We start from the raw sequence: 23,339 nt of genomic DNA, 5'->3' as shown, positions 1-23,339 counted from the left end.
GGGAGTTAAAAGAGTTTCCGGAGTACTAGCCAAGTACCTGTGCTGTAATGCAGTTAGGAGCGTTACATTAAACACTCGCTGATTTCCACACACAGTGCCAGCCTGCTGGTCCCACCTTCCCTCCACTAACCACTTGAAACACTATAGAGAGCTCACACTCCAGGTCTTCAGAATTTTCGGTGAAGAAGGCCAAAGATAGCAGATCCAATGCAGAACCATTCTAGGGTCTTGGTGGCCAACAGAGGAAGGAGACAGACTCTGGGCGGCCCACTGGAAAAGGGCCCATGTGACAGGCACTCTGCATTGGGTTGGCAACAAAGACCTGGGGGCTAAAGCTTAAATGATGTGGGGAATGACTTCTCTTTAGGGAAAAGAATGGTATGTACAAAAGGGCATTTGAGGTCAAAGCCTTAGAATATTTAAGAACCGCAGGTTCTTTTCATCTGTGGTTTCGATGTGCTGGATGTGTAGAACACCTTGTAGCTTGCAGGACTGTGAGTGGAGAGCCCCAAAGCCTGAGCTTCCTCAGCTTCAGATACCTCTGCTGATTGGTGACCAGGCCCACCTTTATGGCAAGCTTTAAGCCTCATAATGAACTACCCAATGGCAAAAGACATGCCATCTTCCCGGCCTCCAGCACGAGAACCTCCACTCACTGTCTGCCTGTCCAGCCGAGCTTCTGTCCAACAGGGCTGCGAGGGACAGCACTGTGCACAGGCCTTTTAACGCATCCCCCACTGGACTGACTGCAGGACCCTGCGGGGAGCAGGTATTGACATCAGGTCTAGAGTGAAGGGAACTTGGCCTGTAAGCGCAGGGCTGGGCTGATTCAGCTTCCCTGCAGTAACCCAGAAAACAAAACTCCCCTCTTTTGCCTTTGATCTGGTCTTGTTTAGAGCAATGGACTGTGTCTCTTGTCTGGCCATGGACAGGGAGGAACTGCTCCAGACAGACCCGAGGGCGTACAGCACTGATCTAACACATGGCCCTAAGGTTTTGATTTAAAAGGTGGAAGAATGGCGCTTTTTCTTCCTGTCAGCCAGACCTTAACCCCAAGCAAGGAAATGCTCTCTGCGGCTGCTGGTCAACAAACTTTCCCCTTTGTCTTCTGGTTGTGATTGTACTGTGTATTTAACCCTAAGCCAGAAGTTGGAGTTGGAAGAAGTTTTCCCTGCCCTACATACATACATACATACACACACACACACACACACACACACACACACACACACACACACACACTCCTCACTCTGGTTCCACGTTCAAGTTACTGGAAAGCTGGAGGCAAGAGAGTCTTCGTATGGTAAATGAAACCATGAGAGATAGGGCCCAGAAAGCATCTCCCAAGGGCACTTCAAGTTCTCCCCAATGCAGCCTCAGAGTCTTTAGCCCACAGTTTCTACCCAAGATATGCCTTGACCTAGCTTGTCACCAAGGCTCAGGGGTAGACCAGATGATTCCATGAGGTACTTCAGGGACATAAAGAAGCCACTTACACACTATGCACACACAGAATGATATTGAGCACCTACTGTATGCTAAGAACATCATTAGTTCATTCTAGCAAAGAGAAGTAACGAGATTATGGATTTTGGAGCAGAGAGGCCTACCATTGCTGACTGCTGTCTGCACTTACAGAGCATCCACTGCACACAGAACCTGCACTCCATTCTGTGAGATGGCCATGAAACTGTCTGCTCTTCGCCTGCTCTGAGGCCCAGTTTCCATCTCTCTAGCCCTGGAATAACAAGCCCACCTCACAGCATTCTTCCCAACAGAACAGAAACACAGATCTGTGGGGGAAAACCCCCACAGAGGGCCTAGCACATGCCCAGCTCTGCCCAGGCCAGTGACTGTCAGGCCTGCCTGTCTCTCTGGCACCGAGAGCTGCCTCCAGCTCTGGCTCCTGCCGGGACTCTGATTCCCACCCCTGTCCCCACCCACGGCCAGGCTGACGCAGATCCCTTCATGAAGGGCCAAGGGGTTGCTAGGGTACATTTGTGGGAGGGCCCCTCCCCTGTCCTCTTCCTGGAAGAGAAGTGGAGGTCCCCAAGAAGTGGCTGCCTCCACCTTGGTCCAGCAAGACATGACAACCCCCTTTGCTGGGAAGGAAGAGAACCCCGTGAACCCCTTGTTCCTCCACAGCCTTGCCTCCCGTTCAGCCTTTCCTAAAAGCCCAGTTTATCTACATTGGGAAATTGCAAATAGTTTACATGGGGAATGTCAGCTGCCCACATATGAAAACATACACATCATTAAGGCCTAAGTGCTTGCGTCTGGAAATAGAGCGGACAGTCTCCTGGCCGACCTTTTGTCCACTAGCAGAACCACTGCTAATGAGCACTTAGCTCTTGGGGAGGTTTCTGTATGTTGAAGCAAAGCATATGTTGGCGTTGGACATTAGCTTGTGCGTGCATGTGCATATGTGCATGTTACATGCGACAGTACTGTACAAACAGAATTTGTCAAAATTTGCAAGATCTGCTGCACTTCATCATTCAGCCCCAATGGGCCGCCAAACAGGGCTTTCTCTTCAAGACCAAAGTTATCTCCTGCGCACGATCTAGGAAGGAACAAGGTATCCTTAAAGGACATGACACTGCTTAGGAATAAGGCTCCAAACCAGATTGCCAGGGTCTGAATCTCATCTTTGCCCTCAAACCAGCTATGTGACGTAGGGAAAGTCACTTAACGTCTGCATTTGAAAAGTGGAGCTCATGGTCATAAAACCCACCCTGAGAAAGCCAAACGAACAATCCCATGTAAACCTAGAAACTTGGCGTGTAGTAAGCAGGTGCCGATGGTGACTCTGATGATGGCAGTCATCACTGGGAGGTGGAATTGGGTCCTAACTGCCCTGCCTGGGCGTTATCTTGAATGTGGTTATATTGGAGGCAGGTCCTGAAGGATAGGTGGGATTCAAACACACCACAATGAATGGAAAGAGCTCTTGTCTAGAGGGAGTAAGGAGAGGCCTTGGAGCTAAATAGCCAGAGTCACCCAGGAACAGCACCAGCATTGAAAGCAGAAGGCAGAGAAAGGAAGAAGCAAGGAAGGCTGTTTGGGGTAAGGTCCACGAAGGCACTGGACTTAGTCCTGAAGGCAGTGAGAACCATCATTGCTGTGGGGTGCAGACAGACTTCTTTGGAGGTCATGATTCCAAACACAAGGCAAGTAGAAACAAGGACTTGTGAGGGGGCTTCTGAACAGCCTGGGAAGGAGGGGGAAATTCTTGAACCTATGGTAGCAAGGTGGGGACAAAGAGAGAGATTCCAGAGCCAGTCTAGCTGACAGTGCATCCTTTCCTCTGAAATTGGGATGAATTGTGTTCTTCCCCCCTCCCCTCACAAGGGCAACAAGGATGGTTGGCTGCTACTGAAGAGGTATGGGAGGGACTTAACTTGAGGAGCCACTTTTGGCCCTGCAGTTTCACTCCAGCCCTAGATGTCTCAAAGGACACCAGCCAGGACAATTGACCCCACTTCCATTCTGACCTCTTGAAATAAGAGACAGACGCAGGAACAAGAGCCTCACATCTGGGATTTCTCACCAACTCAGGTGCAGCCATGGAGACCACGATGGCAGCAGCCTTCCCAATGTTCTCTGTAGGGCCGATGATGCTATAGCCTTAAAGACGGTGTTAGCTTCCACCATAGCACACCTTTAGGCCATCCCTGTAGTTCTGACATCTAGTCTCGCCCATGCAGCGCCTTCCTCAAATTGCACTCATTTACCCCCTCAACTGTTAGTGTGGAAGTTGAACTTTCTAGTCTGAGAACACTGCAGTGGTGCCTGTTTCAAGTGTGCTCCCTGTGAAGGCTCTGGGCCAGTCTCCCTGTGGGATGTCTCTCTCTCTCTCTCTCTCTCTCTCTCTCTCTCTCTCTCTCTCTCTCTCTCTCTCTCTCTCTCTCTCTCTCTCTTCGGGCTGCAAAAGGAAGCTCATAGCTCAGGGACCCAATAGTGCCACCTCCTGGACTGTCTGCTCCACCACTTAACTGAATGGGCCAAGGCTGGTCTGGGATTGGGCTAGCAGCCTGCCCTTGGCCCTCTCTCTATAAGGGTGGGTGTTTAAGCGTCAGACAGAGACCTTGGAGTGGGAGTGTTCTGTCCATGCTTCTGGGACTGAGTACTGAGTAAAGCACCATCTGGTCGACACATCCCTTACCACCACCCACTGTCCTGGGCCTGCATCAGTGCCTGAAAGTCCCTGGTTTAGTCCTGTTCTATGATCCTGTAGTCAAAACTTGGGAGGGGAGAAGCATTGCTGAATCTAAGAGTGCTTGGGGGGAGGGGAAACATTAGCTTTTCCTTGAGGGCCCTCTCAGCTAGCAAGTCATCCCAAACTCATTATACATTCACACCAAATCCAGTGCTGTACAAACACAGCTTCAAGACTGCCAGCTTCTTCTATGAGCAAGACCACCATCCTGACCTATGTCTAGCAGCAGTTCTGTGGACTCCAGATCCCCAATTGCTACCAATCACCAATACTATTCCTGGACATTGCTGAGTCCTGTTTCTTGTTGAGCAGAAGACAAGACCTCTGGCCTAGCTGGCATGTTGAAGATTAGGGTGACACAGTATAGGGCGGAGGAGAGGAGGACAAAGGAAGGAGGAGCAGAGCTTCAGAACAGCCATGGGCCTGGCCTGTTTCAGAGTGGCTTGGAGGGCTTTTCTGTGTCTAGCAGTCCCCACGAAACGACCCATGGACAATGGACATTTCAGCTCTTCCTGCTAGAAAGGCACATTTTGATTAATGGACTTCAGAAACTGCCTGGGTCGCCAGACCCAACGGCAGGAAGAGCAGAGTGGGTCTGGAAGAGGAGGCAGCAAGCCCCAGCTCTGCAGGGGAGAGTCAGGGGCCAACACTGTGTCTTTTTTCATGTCTCTTGGCAGATTCAGGTTTTCATCCCAATCTTGTTGGCGAAGTTGGCACTCCCTGGAGTCACTATTAAGGGAATCTGGTTGTAATCACTTAATCTCTCATGTCAAGCCGGAAGGCTGATTTTAAAGCCATGGTCACTAAACCAGTGGCATTATGGTCAGCTCTCTAACTTCCTGCTTTGCCTGGGCAGCTGGGACACCCCTGGATTCCAGGAAGAACAGTAGGGACAGCAAGAGCAGTTGGACAGTTGGCTCTCCACATGAAGGTTGGAGAGAGCTGAGAAGTCTGGGCCAATGTCTGCTTTGCCTGTGACTCTGTCCTCCATGGAGCCATTCCCAGATGCCCTCTACCTATAACGATCTTGTGTGAGCAGGGCTTGTCTACATGAGCTGTACCACCTGCCTCTGCCAGTCTTCGCTCTGATCCCGCAGGCACGGCAGCTAAGGTAGAGGGGTAGGAGGGGACTGAGGGGCCAGACAGCTTACCAGCTTCAATCAGTCTCACTTGAGACTCAGCCACCCTGGGTTCAAATCCTCTTTCTTCCACTTCCTAGCTGGGTGATCTTGGGAAACTTTTTTACCTTTCTGAAATTGTGTTTCCTCATCTGCAAAATTAGCATCCTGATAATACCTCCTAGAGCCATCTTGTTCCACGCTTTAGGGTTGGTCTTCAATGTATGTGAATCACTGTTACCAATTATTTATCTTACTTTTCCATGTTGGATCTATTTGAATTTCATTTGGCAGTGAAGATAAGTTTGGTGTTAAGGAAAAGAAAATGGAAAGCTATTGAGGTCTAGCTAGCCCATTTTATACATCACCACACATCGCCAAAGGCTGCGAGAACGTCTCTGTCAGGATATTTCCTTATATATCACTTATGCCTTGCTGGGGGCCAGGTGTTGAAGTCAAGGACCACGCTGGCTTTACCTGCCCCTGCCAGCCCCCAGCTGGGTCTGTGCTGGGTGGGTTGGTTCCTCTTGGGTGAGCACAAAGGCAGATCCCTGGCAAAGTTGTGCCTCCGAGGGCAGACAGGTGGGCAATTCTTGTCCTTCCTCCTCAGGTCCAAAAAATGGTTGCATCCATCCCTACACAGCCCACGCACTCAGCATCGCTGTGTGGTCTCAGCTGACTCACACCGAGCTCAAGGTTGTATCCTGCTCAACACATTCTATCATCTTGTTGGTTAACAAATACTCTGTACGTTTCACTTGGTGCCAGGCAAAATGCCCTCCCTTCCAGACTTTCTCCTGAGAATTTGCCCACAGCCATGATTTGTCTTCACGCCTGACTGCTTTAAGGCAGCCTGGAGTCACTGGTTCCCAAGAGAGTGAAAACTGCCACAACCCCGGCACATTCCCTCCCATCATAGAAGCAAACAACCCCAGACTTCACGTTTCAGATCTAAAGGAGCCCTTGGCTGTCTCTGGAGAGCTCCTACCTTGTGCCCAGGCTAGGGGGCTATTGGTTGGGAGGCCCAGGTTCTTAGCACTGGGGGGCAAGAACAGTCCAGGGCAGGGTGGACAGAAGGCAGGACGGAGCTGCCACCCCACAGGACAGTCATGGCAAAGTGATGAGCCAAATGCTTGGTAGAAATGGCATGGCAACCCTACCAGAATCACGCCCACCAGGCTGGAGCCTCTCAGGCTCCGCTGAGGAGGGAAACTCAAGGGTGCAATAAGCCCACAGAGAGGGTGGGGCTGGAAAAGGAATTTGGGCATTCAGAGCCACGGGGAATAGAAAATGAGCCTGATTTCATTCAGCAAGGACCTGCCAACTGCAGCCGCCTCCCCCGCCGCCCCTGGCACGGAGCCCCTTGCAGGCACCACCCAGTAGACTTAGGCCAGTCCTTAGCCCCGTAGTGGGAGGGCAAGCCAGCCTCGCTGCTTTCAGCATCCTTTGGGGAGAAAGTCATGTTTATGCCTGTCTTTCTGAGCCCACTCCTGGCAATTTTCTCAAGTTTTCCCTGCAATTTATTAAAAACTCACCCCTGAAGCCAGCCGCTGAGTCAGACCCTGGGAGCAGCTGGCCAGGCTGAATGGCGAGGGGATGGCTGGTGAGGCCGTCCTGGGGGGAGCGCCGCCCCCAGGTGGCTTGCCGCACCTGCGTGGGACACAGACTCCGAGCCATCCTTCCCAACCTCAGATGCTCTGGACACAGCCTAGCCTAGAAGAGTGAGATCACAGTGGTGACGCGGAGGTCATGCTTGCTGCTGCGTGCCAGGCGGGATCTGGACCTGATGTTGTGCCTGAAACTGTCATTGTGTTGGTTGTTTTTTTGTGTGTGTTTTTTTCTTGGAAAGAAACATACTCCCTAGTATCCTCCTGAGAACAGAGACCAAGCAGGGAAGACGAAGGCCCCAGAGCCTTTGTAGCAGAGCTGGGATTCAAGCCATGTCTGCCAACTTCAGAGCGGAACCAAAAACTCCATCCTCCCTCGCTAGTGAGCACCCCACTCCCTCACACTCTAGCCCCGTCCTGAACCTCACGCCGAGCTAGGTACTCACCTTGAGTGGGAGCCTGTGGATGAACCGTGAGCCTTTGTACACCTTGTCAGTTCTGAATATGGGCCTGGACCACAAACACCATCACGGTGCAGAGGAGAAACAGGCTCAGAGGGGCCACATGACCTCCAAGAATTCGCATAGCCTGCTAGTGGCAGGGCAAGAAATCTCACTATCATGGCTCCTGCACATCCTTTTGCCTTATTAGCAACCTCCCCATGCCACCAAACGCTGTCCACATACAGCCTAGGCCAGGGGTGGGGACAGGAGGTAGAGGGCCACAGCTGTGGGCCATAGCTGTCACCTTGGGTCCGACTGATCCTTGGGCTGGCACCTGTGGGGCAGCTCCAGCCTCTCAGTTACTTGTGCTTCTCTGACTGCTTCCGTTTCTTTCTGCCTTCCAGTCCCCAGTTTTCATCACCCAAGTTGATCAAGACCTGATCTCCCAGACAGAGGCGAAGCTCCTGCAGAGACCCTGCAAAGAACTCTTCTCCCCCTCTGCACAGTAAGTTCTCCGCCCACCTGGCAGGCCCTGCTTTCCTCCTCAGGCTGCGGCATGAGGCTGTCCCTAACTTTCCGCCTGACAGCTGGGGCACCAGGGCGGGTCTTCAGGCTCTCACCAAGCTGCGGAGCTCCTTGTGTGCAGCACTCTTTCCATACAAGGCTTCGCTTCCCACGGTTTTAGTGACCCTCAGTCAACTGGGGTCTGAAAATAGTCAATGGAAAATTCCAGAACCAACCAATTCTTAAGTTTTAAATAACTTCCACTGTAGTATATTACGACAGTCGTCCTATTAGTCATTAGTTATTGTCATTAGGCCCTTATGGTAACTAATTGATAAGCTGAACTTGATCACAGGTGTTCACATCTAGAGAGGGGTGTGGTACATAGGTTTGGTGCTGTCTGTGGCTCCAGGCACTTGCTATATATACGTGTTGCAACAGAGTCTCTATGGATAAGGAGGACCCTGTGCTTCTCGAGAGGGAAGAAGATACCAGAGCACCAGGTCCCCAAATGATGCTGAAAGCAAGTGGCGAGTGGTTCTCTGGGCTGTTGAGACAGAGGCATGTGCAATGCCTTGATTCTGAGTGGGTGGCTTGGAGGGCACTCCCCAGATCCCTGGTCCCCAATATTGCACCAGTCAGAGCTGGGTGGAATTGATACTCGATGAAGCCACAGGATGCTGGCTCTGCTATCCACTTTATCTGCAGCCACTATATCCCACGAGGGAGTGAGACAGCCAATGGGTGTGGGGTTCACAGAGCACCAACTAAGCCCCCAACGCCCTGTACACATGCACACACACAACTCCACTTACCTCCCTGAGCTGACACAATGCAGGCACACACACATACGTCTTTTTGTATGCCTTTATTCAGCGCCAAGGACACTGAGTACCTGCTGTGTACCAGGCAGGTACTGGGGGATATCAGGTAAACCAGGCCCTGCCCTGGCCTTCATGGAATGTATGTGATAAAACCAGGAATCTTGCAAAGGAAGAGCTGGGGGACAACAGGGAGAGCTGATGTTTTGGGAGGACCACCCTGTGTGAGGCCAGTGGGTAGGATCTGGTTGGTGACCATGTACCCGAGACAAGGGCCACATGGCCCCAAATACATGCATACTGGCTTTCAGGTTTAGCAAGGCACTGCCTCTGGAACCTCCCCAGCCTGCCACAATACCTTCTCTTTCCCATGAGCCAAGTACGAGATTGTTCAGTGAAGTCTAAGGTACACAGGAGTCTCAGGTGTCTCAGAACCTGGCCTGGCCAGTAGCAAATCAGCAGTAAATTCTGCTGCACACACACACAGAAAATTCCTAGTAGCTTTGCAGGGCCTGAACCACATCCCTAGCATAGGCACCAGGGGTTGTGTATTGCTCTGCACCCACCCCACTTCTGAATCCATTACCTGAGGGAAGCCACTCCCTCACCTCAGCCTTGGATCCTATATCCATTCCACCTCAACTCACGGTCACGCCTTCAGAGACCTCATCGACCCCAAATGTGTGATGGTACAGCCCTGGGGTCATTGATTTAACACTGTGAGCTACTAATGTATTCACCATTACAGTGTCTGCACTGCACACTGCATTCACTCTAGGCCCCAGGGCCTAGAACAGTGCCCATTGGATGGCAAGCAGTCTGTTTTCAGGAGTGACTAATTTCAGATAGCAGATGCTCAGCGCCTGTTGCAAAGCCTCTTGGTGTGCCTTTCCAGAGGCTGTAACCTGCTGGTACAGCTGTGTCTGGATGCTTCGAGGTGGGGACTGCGACATGCTCATCCTTCTGTCCCTCTGAGCTAGGTCTGTCCATGACTACCTGAAGGGAGAACCATTCCACGAATACCTGGACAGCATGTATTTTGACCGATTTCTGCAGTGGAAGTGGTTGGAAAGGTAAGCAGTGCACACCCTTGCCTCGAGGGGAGGACTGTGGGGGAGGGGAGCGCAGAGCTCATCTGAGAATTCATTTTAGAGGCAGTTACTTGTCACAGGCCCACAGTGGCAAGAAAATAACCATCTTCTCTCTGCTAATTAAGTTCATGGGTAGCCTAGAAATGCTGTGTTTGTTAAAGGACACACAGAATCACACAATACACACATACACACAGCATCTTATTCTTGCTTCTTTGGCTCAATGTCTTTGGGAATTCTTCCGTGCTAGCAAATTAAAGTTACCATAATCTTTAGGTGACAGATTTTGAGACTCCCCCCCCTTTTTTTTCCCATGTTGAGAATTAAACCCAAGGTTTATACCTGCTGAGCACATAATCTATCACTGAGTTACATGCCAGTCCCTAGTCTCCATTTTTTTGTGCAACCTCTCCTAAGTAATGGTTAGTTTTATACTAAGTTTTTATGTGTTTTTGCAAGTACATCTGTAGAAATTCCTAGCAAAAGAAGTTCTGAGTCAAAGGCACCTGATTGGAAACTGTGAGGGAGTATTAAATCACCCTATAAAACAGCACCCCCAATTTCTAGTCCCTGCAGCTCCTGAGCCCCTGCTTCTCCAGTTTCGCCAACAGCGTTCTTCTGTTTTCCTCCCTTTGAGTGAGCAGCGGGGCTTCCTTACTGCTGATTTTTCATCTCTCTAATGAGTGACATTGGCTATCCATGCATGGCTTATTTGCTGCCCCGTGCTCTTCAGAGTGCTCTCACAGCAGGGCTGTCACTTAGACAGATGTGGCCTCCCTGTGAGGGGGGAGAAAGCAGAGACAGAGCAGGAACATGACTTGCCCTCCCCCTCAGCAAGCAAGTGGCCCAGGACCCCCCCTCCCCACACCCCGAGTCCTGGTACTCATAGCTATCAGGGTGATCCAAGCTTGAAGACCAGGGAGCCATGGTGCTCCTGGGGCCTGTGTGCCAGCTTTCCACGAGAGCCAGGCTCCCCTGCAGATATGCGGGAGCTTCAGGCCAAGACCCCCAAGTATAGCCCTATACTGCCCATTTCAGGAAGCCTAGCAGGAAAGCAACGTGCTTACAGCTGCTGGACAGACCATTTCTCTCCACTCTAATGAGTGTGTGTGTAGCAAGGGGGCGGGGAGGGGGGCGGGTGATAGAGTGACCAGAGGATGCTCACCATGTTGCTGCGAGGGCAGCCCAGAGGACCGGCCTGGCAGAGTCACACCTCGCTGTCTTCATTGATAAAATGGAGACAGTGATGCCTGTCTCGTGTGCTCGTGCCCGGTCATGGGCTGAGGGTCGCAACATGAGCTGGCACATTCTGGAGCTCTGGGCTGTGTAACACACGACCCCAATCTCTACCTTCTTGCCGAGGTGGCATGGAAAGGCTAGAACTCAGGGCTGGAGTTCTGTAGCAGGCTGCATAGACCCCAGTCTCAGCCCCACCAGTTACTGGACAGGAACTTAGCAAGCAGCTCATTCCACCTCTTGAAGCCTAAGTATTTTTTTCTCATCTGCAGAATGGGGACAGAAGGGCCTGAAGCCAGTGCCAAGTTGCCATGAATCAGGGGCTTGTAGCAGAACTCTGTTACTGTAGAGACTTCTAAAGAGCCATGGCCTTTATGCCAAGGAGTTCAGATAATCACATCTACACCACAGCAGCTGAAAGGTGCCTTGGGACGGATGCAGCAGATGCACATTCTTTCTCATCATTTCCATCTCACTGAGGATGGGAAGGTTGATGGTAGTCCCTCCACACAGCAAAGGCTTACCAAGCCTGACGCCTGAGCCCCAGTGTCTCACTAAAGTTCTGGCCCTTAGTCTACCCAGAACTTCAACTCCAGTCTTACTCGTGGCAACTGGGTTTTGTTTCACAGACCTGTTCCAAGTGCACCAAAATGAACATTTTAAATCTATATACCAATTGCAAAGATGCTAGGAGTTCATCCTTTTAGAAGGCATTACTGTTCTGGATCCAAGAGGCCAGGATCCTGGCCTAGGACTGCCCTAAATGACTGAGAGCACCTTGCCTTCCCATTTTTTCCTTCCCTCCCTTCCTCCTCCCCGCCCCAATGAGATCGCAGCCTGTTAGTACTGTACTGTTGAAATATTAAAGGGATTTTTTTTTTCCCTTCCAAGGTTAACCAAGAAATTCCTGGGAAATTGCATTACGCTCATTTCCCCTAGCAGAGGGTTTCTGCGGCAGCGTCAACCAACTGTTTGTTCTCTGTGTATCATAAACTGTGAGGCCTGGGCCGCCTTCATGTGGTTTCAAGAGAGGCTGTAGGAAAGGCTCCCAGGCCACGTGGTGGACACTGGCGCATGGCAGATTTGTCTAGGCCATCTGGGCTGCTCTTGTGCGTAAGGAAGGAGCAGAGCCCTGGGCGGTCCTGCAGAGGGGCAGCTGCGTGTGCCCCCAGGGATCGGGCCACTTCCTACCTGTAACAACACCAGCACAGCATGTGAACTGAAGGCACGAGTGCCTGCAGGGCCCTGTCCCGGGGCCAGCCGCTGTGGGGCTGGTGATGTGATTTCCAGTGAGAGCCCCAGGCCCCTCAGGCCCCAGCAGCCAGAAGGATCTCCAGGAGGAGACTTGTGTCCCTGTGTCCTGGGTGACCACAGGCCTACTGGCCCTTTCCAAGATGACCCAGTTTGGACCCAATTTGGTCTCTTCCATTCCTGTGAGGTGATAGAGTGCTTAAACATAATCATGGGGCTCCCAGAGTTAATTTTATTATATTAAGCTGACCATTCATAGCCAACCAGACCAGAGATCAAAAGCAAGTACTGTGGAGTCCGTGGTAGTCTTAAACAACTGATTATTTGTTGACTCCCAGAAGTCTTGTCCCTGCCTCATGATCAGAAGCCCTGTCTGATTAGACATAATAAATGGTCTTGGCTAATTAAAATGGGTAGTCGGGAGACGCAACATGATAATTACTTCATAAATGCTACTTTGGACATTCAAAGTCTTCTGGCATTCTGGGGGAAATAAAGAGGTCTTCTTTGGTGGGAAGGTTGGAAACTGATGACTAAAGTCTACCTGGATCGGACCTGCCACTGGCATTCTTTGTCCCTAGCAAGGCAAAGTCTGCTCTGGGCCATAAGAACACAGAACAAGAAGTACAAAACCCTTGCTGGGCAGGCCCTGCAGGTGTACAGCCCGCTCTGGTCTCTGCAGTGGACACCCACCCCTCTCCCTGCACAAGGGCACAGCTTCCTCCAGTTGGAGCAGGGCAGCTGCAAAAGGGCGAACATTCTGGATTCCTTCTTCTAAGCCCACTGCCCAGCCCTCCAGGGCAGCTCAGCTCCTGTGGGCTGATGACCTGAGAGTCGCATGCTTAGAGACAGTCCTGGAAGGTCTGTCTGTAATTGTGTCCACAGCAGCCTTCAGTGGCACCTTCCTCTGTTTCTTCTGCATCCTGAATCTTAGTTCCAAGAGGCCAATGTTGGATTCTTGCTTTTTTCCCAGGCAACCGGTGACCAAAAACACATTCCGGCAGTATCGAGTACTTGGAAAAGGGGGCTTTGGAGAGGTGAGTGGACTGAAAGTTCCCGGCTCTGCTCCCTTCTGTCCCTCCTGAGTGTCTCCCAAGCCTGGCACCCAAGGGCGCCCCTAGTTCGGTGCAGGCTCCCTAGTTGCAGCACAGGAATGTGAGGGGCAGGACTTGGGATACTGAGGTGTGTGTGAAGCAGGGAAGAGGTGGGCTGCTGGGTTAGGCTGGAGGAAGGAGAGTGTGGGCACGAGGGGGCTGAGTGACTCACTTAGGGGTCTGGTGATGCTGTTAGCATTTCGTGCTACATGGAAAGAGAGATCTCATTGAACACTGACCTCTTGACTCATGGGGTTGGCCTTGTTGCTTCCATTTTGGAAATGGGAAAAATGGGGGATCTGAAGGGTGAAGTAATCCAGCCAAGATCACAGGGCCAGTAAGGACAGAACAAGGCCCAAATGCCCTGATCGCATTCCCCTGAATTATAAAACAGCTCAGGTTCTTGCAGTTCGCACTTCATTGCCACCCCTAAAAGCAAACCTCTTCTGTCTTATTGAGGGAGCAAATTCACTTGCCCCGAGAGGGAGATAGCACGTGAAGCCACCTCCAGTCATCTAGCCTTGTATGAGTGGTTGATTCTGTACCTTTGAGGCCAGAAGGAGGGTCAGCAAGGTGGCACTGTAGCTAGCCCATAAGGGCCCAGGGCAGCTGTGGGTACATGGAAGGCGGTGTGGATTCCGTAGCACCCACAGACCAAGCCTGTGCAAGTCTAACCATGTCTGACCAGGGCAGATGTGGCTCTGGCCATATCAGTTCCGTCCCCAGAGACCTGACATCCTAGAGGAACTTGATGGGCCTTGGGGCAGGCCAACACTGTAGCCTTGACCTTGTATCTTTCTTATACATCAGGTCTGTGCCTGCCAGGTGCGGGCCACAGGTAAAATGTATGCCTGCAAGCGCTTGGAGAAGAAGAGGATCAAGAAGCGGAAAGGGGAATCCATGGCACTCAATGAGAAGCAGATTCTCGAGAAGGTCAACAGTCAGTTTGTGGTGAGTTTCTGGGGCCTGGTGACAGGCCCAGCCTTCTGGTGACTGTAATGTGGCACTTCCCTAAGGAAGTGCAATACCGGTGAGGAGCCAGTGTCAGAAAGGCAGCCAGACCTTCCCCGGTCATGTGGCAGCCCCAGGTCCACTCTGGTTGAGTAGACTTTGTCATGGCACTGGAGTCGACTACTGCCTGGCCCCTTGTCATGTGTGAGCCTTAAATATCCGCTCTCCAGAACCACCTTGTAAAGCCCTCAGTGAACAACACTGGTTCACCTTAGCAGCCACGGAGCTCTAGTCTCCATAGACCTGCTAGGCCACTTCCATCTTGATGGAGACCAACCCGGTGGAACACATCAAATCCAGTCAGATTGGAACACCCTCTTCTGTCTAACATTTACTACAACCAGAGGCAGAAGCGAGACTGTTGGAGGTCTCCACAGGCGGGGAATTTGCACTGCCTGTGCTAGACTGACATTCTATGTTTCCACACATATCCATTGGCCACAACTAGGAACCTCAAGGAACAAGCTAGCTACAAAGAAGACTGGGAAGTATGAAGGAGGGTATTTGTTCATTTCTAAGTGTCTCTGTCCCATGTTACTACAAAAACTACATGCACAAGGTAAAATTTAAGAAGCACAGAAGAGTATGCCATAAAAAGTAATGCCTCCTTCTTTCAGTAATCATCTACACATTTTTATTCATGTACAGGCTTTATTATTTTTAGGCAACAGGATTTTCCTATACATATTATATATACTACATGATTTTTCCCCTCAAATTATAGATCTTTTCTCCGTCCAGACTTAGCCTTTTTCTCTGTGTGTGCCAGTCCTGGTGCTTGAATCCAGGACCTGGACATTGTCCCTGAGCCTCTTTTGCACAAGGTTAGTGCTCTACTACTTGAGCCTCAGCTCTGCTTCCAGCCTAAAATTATTCCAGAACTCTTTGACTTATTGGTTTTGTTTTAGCAGTACTAGGGATTTAACTCAGAGCCTTATGCTTGCCAAGCAGGTACTCTTACCACTTGAGCCACACCTCAGCCCTTGTGCCCCATTTTTGAAAGATATGTATCATTGCTCTGAAGAGGTGAGTCATGATTTGTATAGCCAATCCCTGTGGATGGAAATTGCATCTCATTTTAAAGCCATGCAAGCCATGTTGTGATATACACTTTAGACATTTCCTTGGTATGTTTCTGTGAATGCATTCTGAGGATATATTTGTAGTAGAGGAACTGTTGTAGCAAAGGGTGTGAGCATATTTCATCTGACAGCTATCCATCAAGCTTGCCCCAGTTAAACTCCTACAGCTATGTGAGAGGAGACTGCTTTCATCACTTCCTGGAGGATGGTTTTATGAAACAATGCTCAAAGGAGAGGGATGTTGAGGTTTCTGGGTCTCATTCCAGGCTGTCCCAGATGCCAGCCTTATCCAGGAGAGGGGCATTGCTGCCACTCGGGAGTAGGTGGACGATGCTAACACCAGTTGGTTTTAGCTAATGCCTCTTTACTGCTCATAGAGCCCTAATCCGTGACAGGAAGTGCTGGTGGGTCCTTCTCAGGGAGAACTATCATATGCTTGTTAAACCTGAACTGCCACATCTTCACGCCATTGGTGTCTGAACCTTCTTTCACCCTGCCCCATCCACTGCCCCTGGGAGGAGTTCTTACAGTGACATATCAGTAAGCTTTTCGTTACTCTAAGGAAATGCCCAAGGCACTTAACTCATGAACAGAAAAGGTTTATTTTAGCTCATGGTTCTGAAAGTTCCACTCCAAGATTAGGTGGGTGCATGGTTTGGGTCTCTGGCAGAGGCGCCACATCATTGTGGGAATATGAAGCAACGCAAATACAGTTATGGGTCGAGGGCCTCCCACTAGGTCCCTCTTCTAAAGGTCCCACCACCTCTCAATAGCACCACCCTGAGGACCTGTCCCTTAACACAAGCACCTTAAGAGGACACCCATCCAATGGAAGTGTCCTCCTGGAATCCTCCTTTGAGATGACCTGGGTAGATGTGGCAAGAAGAGAATGGATAGCAGAAGAAACACAGTCCTCGTAAGCTCGCTCAACCTCAACTGTCATTTTGTCTCCTTTCCTCAGAAATAGCCACTGCTGTCCCTAATGTTTCCACTCAAGTTTAGTGTTCAGCCTGTCTCCAGTTGGTGGTGGCCAGATTTCATTTGTGTAATCTCCTTAAAATGGAGAAGGGGGCTGGGGATATGGCCTAGTGGCAAGAGTGCCTGCCTCATATACATGAGGCCCTGGGTTCGATTCCCTAGCACCATATATACAGAAAATAGCCAGAAGTGGCGCTGTGGCTCAAGTGGCAGAGTGCTAGCCTTGAGCAAAAAGAAGCCAGGGACAGTGCTCAGGCCCTGAGTCCAAGCCCCAGGACTGGCAAAAAAAAAAAAAAAAAAAAAAAAAATGGAGAAGGAACAACTCTCAGTGGGATTTACCTCCGCCCAGTACCGCCTGTCTCTCCTGATAACTCCGTAGCATAGCTTCAAGTGTCATTCCACTGAGCGGCTCGCAAGCTGCTTCAAGTGTCTTGGATCCCCTAGTAAGTGGCCAGTTGTCCACTTCCGTTGTGGACCCCTTTATGTCCTGTATGCTAATGAAAATCTTGGCCAGACCATGAACCACTCTGCCAAAGCCCAATTGGTTACCTCCCAGCCCATGCATCTTGAGCTAATGAGTCCACAGCCCAAAGGGCAGCCACATCTTGCCTTTGTGACCAAGAAACAAATGAGGCAACATCCAGAAGTAACCAGCTGATCCCCACATGTTTGCTTTGAAAGCAGATAGCACGTAGTAGGACGATGGGAAGATCAGAGTACTGCCTGCCCCTGCCCACTTTGCCCTCACCCTAAGTGACTTGTTAGAAGGAGCTGGGTGTGAGTCCTTCACCTCAGGGTCCCTGAGATGCTGCCTGGGCTCTGGGGAGCAGAGTAGAGCTGCTGTGTCCCCTCTCTGTCCTCTGGCTCCAGTCTCAAGGGTCCTGCGGAGGGGAGCAGGAGGGGAGGTGGTTGTCCTCATTTCACCATGGTGCCGCCCTTATGTGCCTAGGTCAACCTGGCCTATGCCTATGAGACCAAGGATGCACTGTGCCTCGTCCTGACCATCATGAATGGGGGTGACCTGAAGTTCCACATCTACAACATGGGCAACCCCGGCTTTGAGGAGGAGCGAGCCTTGTTTTACGCCGCTGAGATCCTCTGTGGCTTAGAAGACCTGCACCGGGAGAACACTGTGTACAGGTAAACAGCGCTCTTGGAGTCCGTGGGGGGGTGGGAGGGATGAGCTGGCCCTGCATCCCTCTAGCTGAGCAGTTATATCACACTTGCCAAACACCGTGGAATCCAACTGCTGTGCCAGAGTGATTTCCATCATCATCCATGTGAAGAGGCTCTTGAAAGGCAAGGATGATGTCAAGCAATCCACTCTCCTGACACTGTGGAACAACCCAGTCCCATGGACCCCTGGAGCAATCGAAGCTCATGCAGACAGGAGTGCTGGGCAGAGCTTATCTTGGGAGCCCAAGAGGGCGTTAGGAACCAGAAAGAAAGGTCTTGGCATGTCCTTCTCTCAGGCTCCCCCTCACTTTTGCTTTATTTTCATTCATGAGAAAAGAGAATATTCTTCCCTAAAAGAAGAATCCACTTGAGTGCCTTTTGCTTACAAAAAGAGAAAGAGAGCCCTTGGGGGTGTCACCCAGCTCCCTTGTCTAGAGAGCTGGGAACCGAGGTGCCTCTGCCCCACCCTGACTACCTGCCTTGGCCTCTCCTGAGTTTGGTGCAAGCCTGGGGCCTCGTGTGAGCTTGCCTTCCAACCCCATGGCTGCTGGTTGATTAGTATTGAGCTCGTGGCTCTTGCCCTTATTTGGAATTGTTTCCACATCAAAAGAAGGCCATGCAAATAACAACAGCACAAAAGTGGTCTTAATAAATGAGTATACACAAACACCAGTCATCACTGTGGGAGACTGCACAGGACGCGTGCGTGAACCACGCCCCACGAGGACAGCTGCCATCCATTAAGTAAATGTGTTGGGAACTGGAGCCGCCATCCAGATGCTGTATTGTTTGCCTCTTGGCATAACTGAGTGGCGCACTTGCCCCCCCCTCCCCCACACATATATTCTGGATTGGTCTTGGACCCACAGAGAAGACCTTCCACTAGCCTGCGCCCTTCCTGTGAAGGCAGAGGTCCCCCTTATTATGAGTGAGGTCCTATCTACAAAGAGAAGGGACGGGATAGGATGCCGTGGCCTCACCTGCCTGCGGAGTAGCAGGATAGGGGCGGTGCCCGCCTCCTGGCGTCCCTGTGCAGGGCATCTTTTTCCTATGGCCCATTCTCTCCCTGCAGCTCTCGCTTCCTGATCGTACCGCGGGTGCCCTGAGCTCAATGGCATCGCTTCCTTCCTTCCCCCAACTTGCTCTGCCTTCAGCCCTGGGGTCTGTCACCCCACCAGCCCACCCCCTCCCTCAGCCTCCCCAGCCCCACTCTGGGCCTGGAGGATGCCTGTATGAAACAGCAGCATGCATTTGGAATGAGCTCAAGGTGATCTGGACCCAGGGAAGCCAGCCGGCCTGAGCCCGGAGGTGGGGAAGATTTCCCGCATGGCGGCCTGCTCGCCCCTGAGAGGCCGCACTCAGATCCCTACTGTCCTTCTCTTGCAGAGACCTGAAACCTGAAAACATCTTGTTGGATGATTACGGTAAGTCGGAGAGCAGCTTGTCAAGGCTGGCGGGGCTCTAGCGGAATGGGCCCGTGGGGGAGGGGGCAGAAGCCCGCTCCGCTCCTCTGTCATGGCCCCGGGGGAGATGCTGGCATGGAGGAAGCTGCTACTTGGTGTAAATGCTGCGTAGATCCGCGGGAGAGACGGTTAGGTGCAGCCTTGAGTCAGGAGTGTGGTGTTTCAGAGACACCGAGCATCCGTGCCACTCCCCTGGCCTGACATGGACATCATGTTGTCACCCTGCCTGCAAGAGCCGTCTGAGGGAAAGTTTAGCTGTTGACCCCAGCCAGCTGTGACCCTGGTTGCCGTTATGTGTGGGTTACCATCATTATCTCCTCTTGGAAGAGCAAGCTCAGGGTCCTCCCCGCCTTTAGCCTTCCCCTGTTAAACAGGTTTCACGCCTTCCCCCTGACCAGACCCCTTCCTGTCTGCGAAGGGGGATGGACGAGGGTTGCTTGCAGGCGCCCATCTTGCAGATGACATGACAGTGATAAGGAGCAGAGACCAGAAACCACAGGCCTCAACAGAGGGAGAGGCAAAGGGGGGCAGGCCTCAGTGGCCTAGGGAGAGGTTTGCAGGGGGGCAGGGCATGGAGGTACAGGGTGCGAGGCCCTGTCACCCTCTCTGGAGGGCCCAGACCACACTGCAGTCTCAGCACTGAGTCTGTACCAGGGTCCTGGGGCACTCTCCTTTCCTGACTACCAGTTACCACACAGCTGGGAGAGTCTACGCCACTCCCGCCTGGTCTAGGCCGCAGGGGTCCTGGTGGCCACAGGCAAGGAAGCAAAGGGGAGCCGGTTTGCTCCTGGGGCGAGATGGAACCCTGACCCTGTCTGGTGGGAGAGGCGCAGGCGGAAGTGCGCTCTTAGCACAGGGCTTCCTGGGCCTTCAGGGTCGGCCCTAGACTCTGGCTCGGACTCTGTCTTCACACAAGACAAGCCAGGGTAGACACAGGCCCTTTCCGTTTCTCCAAGGGAAAAAACAAACCGCCTCCAAAGCCCATTGAGGCCGAGCAGGGAGTGGCTTCCCAAATTGCTTTACAGTTTTTCCCCTGAAGCAAATTGTTGCGAAATGTCAGGAGAATCTCATATTTTTCCCGTGAAGCAGTCCCAGAGTCGGGCCAGGACATTTTAAACTCGGTGACCTCAGCCTTCCAGGAAGCTCATTAGAGCGTTTCATGAGGTGTCATGAGGCAGTCAGCCAGTGGCCAGCCGGAGCCCGGCGTGCGTTGGCATCCCCGTGTTTACTCCTCAGACGTACGGCTTGCCCGCACTGTGGACCTGGCTCTCCTGGGGTCGCCTGGGAGGACGGCTGCAGTCCTGCTTCGTTGGGCAGAAGGAAATGTTCAAAGCTCACAAGTCCTGCCAATGCGTGGCGCTGGTCAGGCCGTTCCCAGGGCCCTGCTGACCCTGCTGTCCCCCCACAGGCCACATCAGGATCTCAGACCTGGGGCTGGCCGTGAAGATCCCCGAGGGAGACCTGATTCGAGGCCGGGTGGGCACCGTTGGTTACATGGGTGAGTGTGAACCTGAGCCCCCAAGTCTGCCTCTCAGTCTCAGGGCTGGGAGGGGGGAGCTTAAGCCAAGTGGGGGGACCCACACTGGGACCCATGGTGTGACCTGACTCGCTGAGCTCTCTGCCACTCACCCCCGCACCCCATGTCTCAAGGCAAGCCACTGCAGAGGTTGGCGCTCTGAAGCAGGGTGGGGGTCTCTCCCTTCCCACTGGGAAGGGTTCAACAATGAGAGGAGCTTGCTGTCACCAACCATGATGCCAAAGAGAAGCCAGCCTGGCCTCCCGCAGCCTCCCCCTCCAAGACCAGCAGCCCTCCAGGGCTGCGGGGAAGGGCGGCGGCAGTGGTGGTGGTGGTGTGTGTGTGTTCACTTGATGGACCTATACCTAGATGATGGATGGATCTCTTCTTTTGCACACAGTGCTGCACATTCTGTCTGCCCTGCCTCCGTCACGTGCACACTGATACATGCATACGTGCATTTGCCTCTGTCATCCTGACCAGAGGACATAGGAGAGTTCATTTGAAGTCCAGATAAATTTGATAGAAGTTTTCTTTTTTGATAGTTCTGATATTTGAACCCAAGGTCTTGTGCACCTGGCTTAAGCCTCCTGCCAAGTAGCCCTGAGAGAGACCAGGATGCCGTTTCTGCCCACAAAAGCTCTACCACTTGAGCCATGCTTCTAGCCCTCTTCTGCTTTAGTTATTTCTCAGAATTCAGTCTTTCATTTTTTCTGGACCAGCCTGGACTGTGATCCTCCTGTTTATACCTTTCATGTAGCTGTGATGACAGGTGCGTACCATGTGCTCCCCTTTATTGGTTAAGCCTGAGCTTTTTGCTCAGGCTGGCCCCAGACTTCATTTCTCCACAATCTCTACTCATGACTAGCTGGGGTTACAAGTATGAACTACCACACCACACCCAGCTAATAGAATTCTTCTTTTAAGTTATTATAAACATGACATACAGTGAGAGGTAACTGTTATGTAAGTCGGGTAGAGAATACATTTCTTTTTGGACAGTATTGCCCCTTCCTTCTCTCTCCTAGTTTTTCCCTCCTATCCCACCCACAAATTATATAGTTCATTTTCAACATAGTGTCCAGTGAGTACCTCTGCTGAATTTGTTCACCCTTTGTCCCTCTATTTCCATGCCCCCCTCACCCTCCCAAATACAGATTTTTAAAAAACCAAGACAAAAAGAAATTAAAAATCAGCAGCAAAGAAAACAACTCTTGAGCTGGGGATGTGGCTTAGTGGTAGAGTGCTTGCCTAGCACGCATGAAGCCCTGCGTTCGATTCCTCAGCACCACATAGACAGAAAAAGCCAGCAGTGGCGCTGTGACTCAAGTGGTAGCCTGGCAGCTTTGAGCAAAAAGAAGCCAGGGACGGTGCTCAGGCCCTGAGTTCAAGCCCCAGGACTGGCAAAAAAAAAAATAATTTTTGTTTCTATTTCCTGGAGTTCATGTCAGTAAATATTATTTTGTATATTCAGAGCCACACAGGCATTGCACCTTGGTGCTCCCCACACCAGCCATCCTCTCACAGTGTGTGAATGCCTAGAGTCCCAGAACTCTTCAGTTGCTTGGGTACAACTGTATTCACTGAGTGCCATATGCTAGGTGGAGTGTCAGGAGTCACTGGGGGACTCAGAAGTGAAGAGAGAAGCATGTGCTGTCATTGGGGAGAGATCAGGGGGACAGGACAGTGCCATCCCCTGGAGTCAGCCTATAGTGCCCTTCTGGAAGGCCTCAGAGAGGCCTGGTCACAGCCCGTGGCCCAGAGGCGATGGAGTTTATAGTAACTAGTAGGTAGCATTTGGAGGCGGGCTTTGTCCCGAGGGGTGCAATTCCAGCCTGTCCTTGAACAACACCATCACCCTTGGGTTTGAGAAACCTCAAGCCAGTTGGGATGAGGAACTGGCCCGCCACCTTGCTTCTCACCCTCCTTGCCCCTCCTCCTACCCCCAGCTCCAGAGGTCCTGAACAACCAGCGCTACGGCCTGAGCCCTGACTACTGGGGCCTGGGCTGCCTCATCTACGAGATGATCGAGGGCCAGTCGCCGTTCCGCGGCCGCAAGGAGAAGGTGAAGCGGGAAGAGGTGGACCGCCGGGTCCTGGAGACCGAGGAGGCGTACTCACACAAGTTCTCCGAGGAGGCCAAGTCCATCTGCAAGATGGTGAGCTCCTGGGAGCCAGCTGCGGGCCCCAGCCTGTCCCCAGGGTGCCCCAAGGGCTGAAGGGGCAAGGGCAGGGCGTGCGAGGCGTGGGGGTCAGCAGAGGCCTCTGGAGGGGCCTTGAGCCGGGCGTCCCCTGAACGGAGGGCCACGTGAACAGCGAGGCAACCTCACATCACATTCAGCTTCCTGTAGAGATCCACACGGGGCAGAGCGTGTGGCCTGGCCGGTGCACCGATATAGAAGGACCAAGAGGCAAACCAGCCCCTGCCCTGTACTTTGGGCTTCCTGCTCCCCCCAGCTCTGGACCTCCAGACACCAGACCCGGGGTGGGGGGAGGTGCCGGTGGTAATGTCTTTGAACAAAACAACAGTTTTCCGTCTGCTGCATGCATGCTGTTCACACCAGGGCTGGCTCTGCACGACAGTGTTAGGGACAGTGAGCTCTGTTCCACCCGAGGCCAGAACACGTGTGAGAGCCGCAGGTGGGCAGGGCCAGGTACTGGGCAGCCAGAGAGAGGACGGAGTGGTACAGCCCTCCGGCCCCCGAGCCCCCCCCCCCCCGGGCTGCATTA

The 23,339-nt window shown here is 52.2% G+C and overlaps 1 protein-coding gene across 2 annotated transcripts in view; it reads left to right on the top strand.

Annotated features, from left to right (window-relative positions):
- Positions 1 to 23,339, top strand: part of Grk5 (G protein-coupled receptor kinase 5) — a 177,982-nt gene that overhangs the window by 146,603 nt on the left and 8,040 nt on the right. For both annotated transcript variants that reach the window (XM_048338136.1, XM_048338135.1), the window contains 8 exons: positions 7,792 to 7,892; positions 9,693 to 9,785; positions 13,264 to 13,327; positions 14,195 to 14,335; positions 17,405 to 17,595; positions 19,018 to 19,055; positions 20,503 to 20,592; positions 22,560 to 22,768. In XM_048338136.1, coding sequence (XP_048194093.1) covers positions 7,792 to 7,892; positions 9,693 to 9,785; positions 13,264 to 13,327; positions 14,195 to 14,335; positions 17,405 to 17,595; positions 19,018 to 19,055; positions 20,503 to 20,592; positions 22,560 to 22,768 — 927 coding nt within the window. The remainder of the gene's footprint in view (positions 1 to 7,791; positions 7,893 to 9,692; positions 9,786 to 13,263; positions 13,328 to 14,194; positions 14,336 to 17,404; positions 17,596 to 19,017; positions 19,056 to 20,502; positions 20,593 to 22,559; positions 22,769 to 23,339) is intronic.

This window comes from Perognathus longimembris, chromosome 2, assembly GCF_023159225.1.
Source record: "Perognathus longimembris pacificus isolate PPM17 chromosome 2, ASM2315922v1, whole genome shotgun sequence".
Taxonomy (NCBI): domain Eukaryota; kingdom Metazoa; phylum Chordata; class Mammalia; order Rodentia; family Heteromyidae; genus Perognathus; species Perognathus longimembris.
This window is presented reverse-complemented; position numbering and strand designations above follow the sequence as displayed.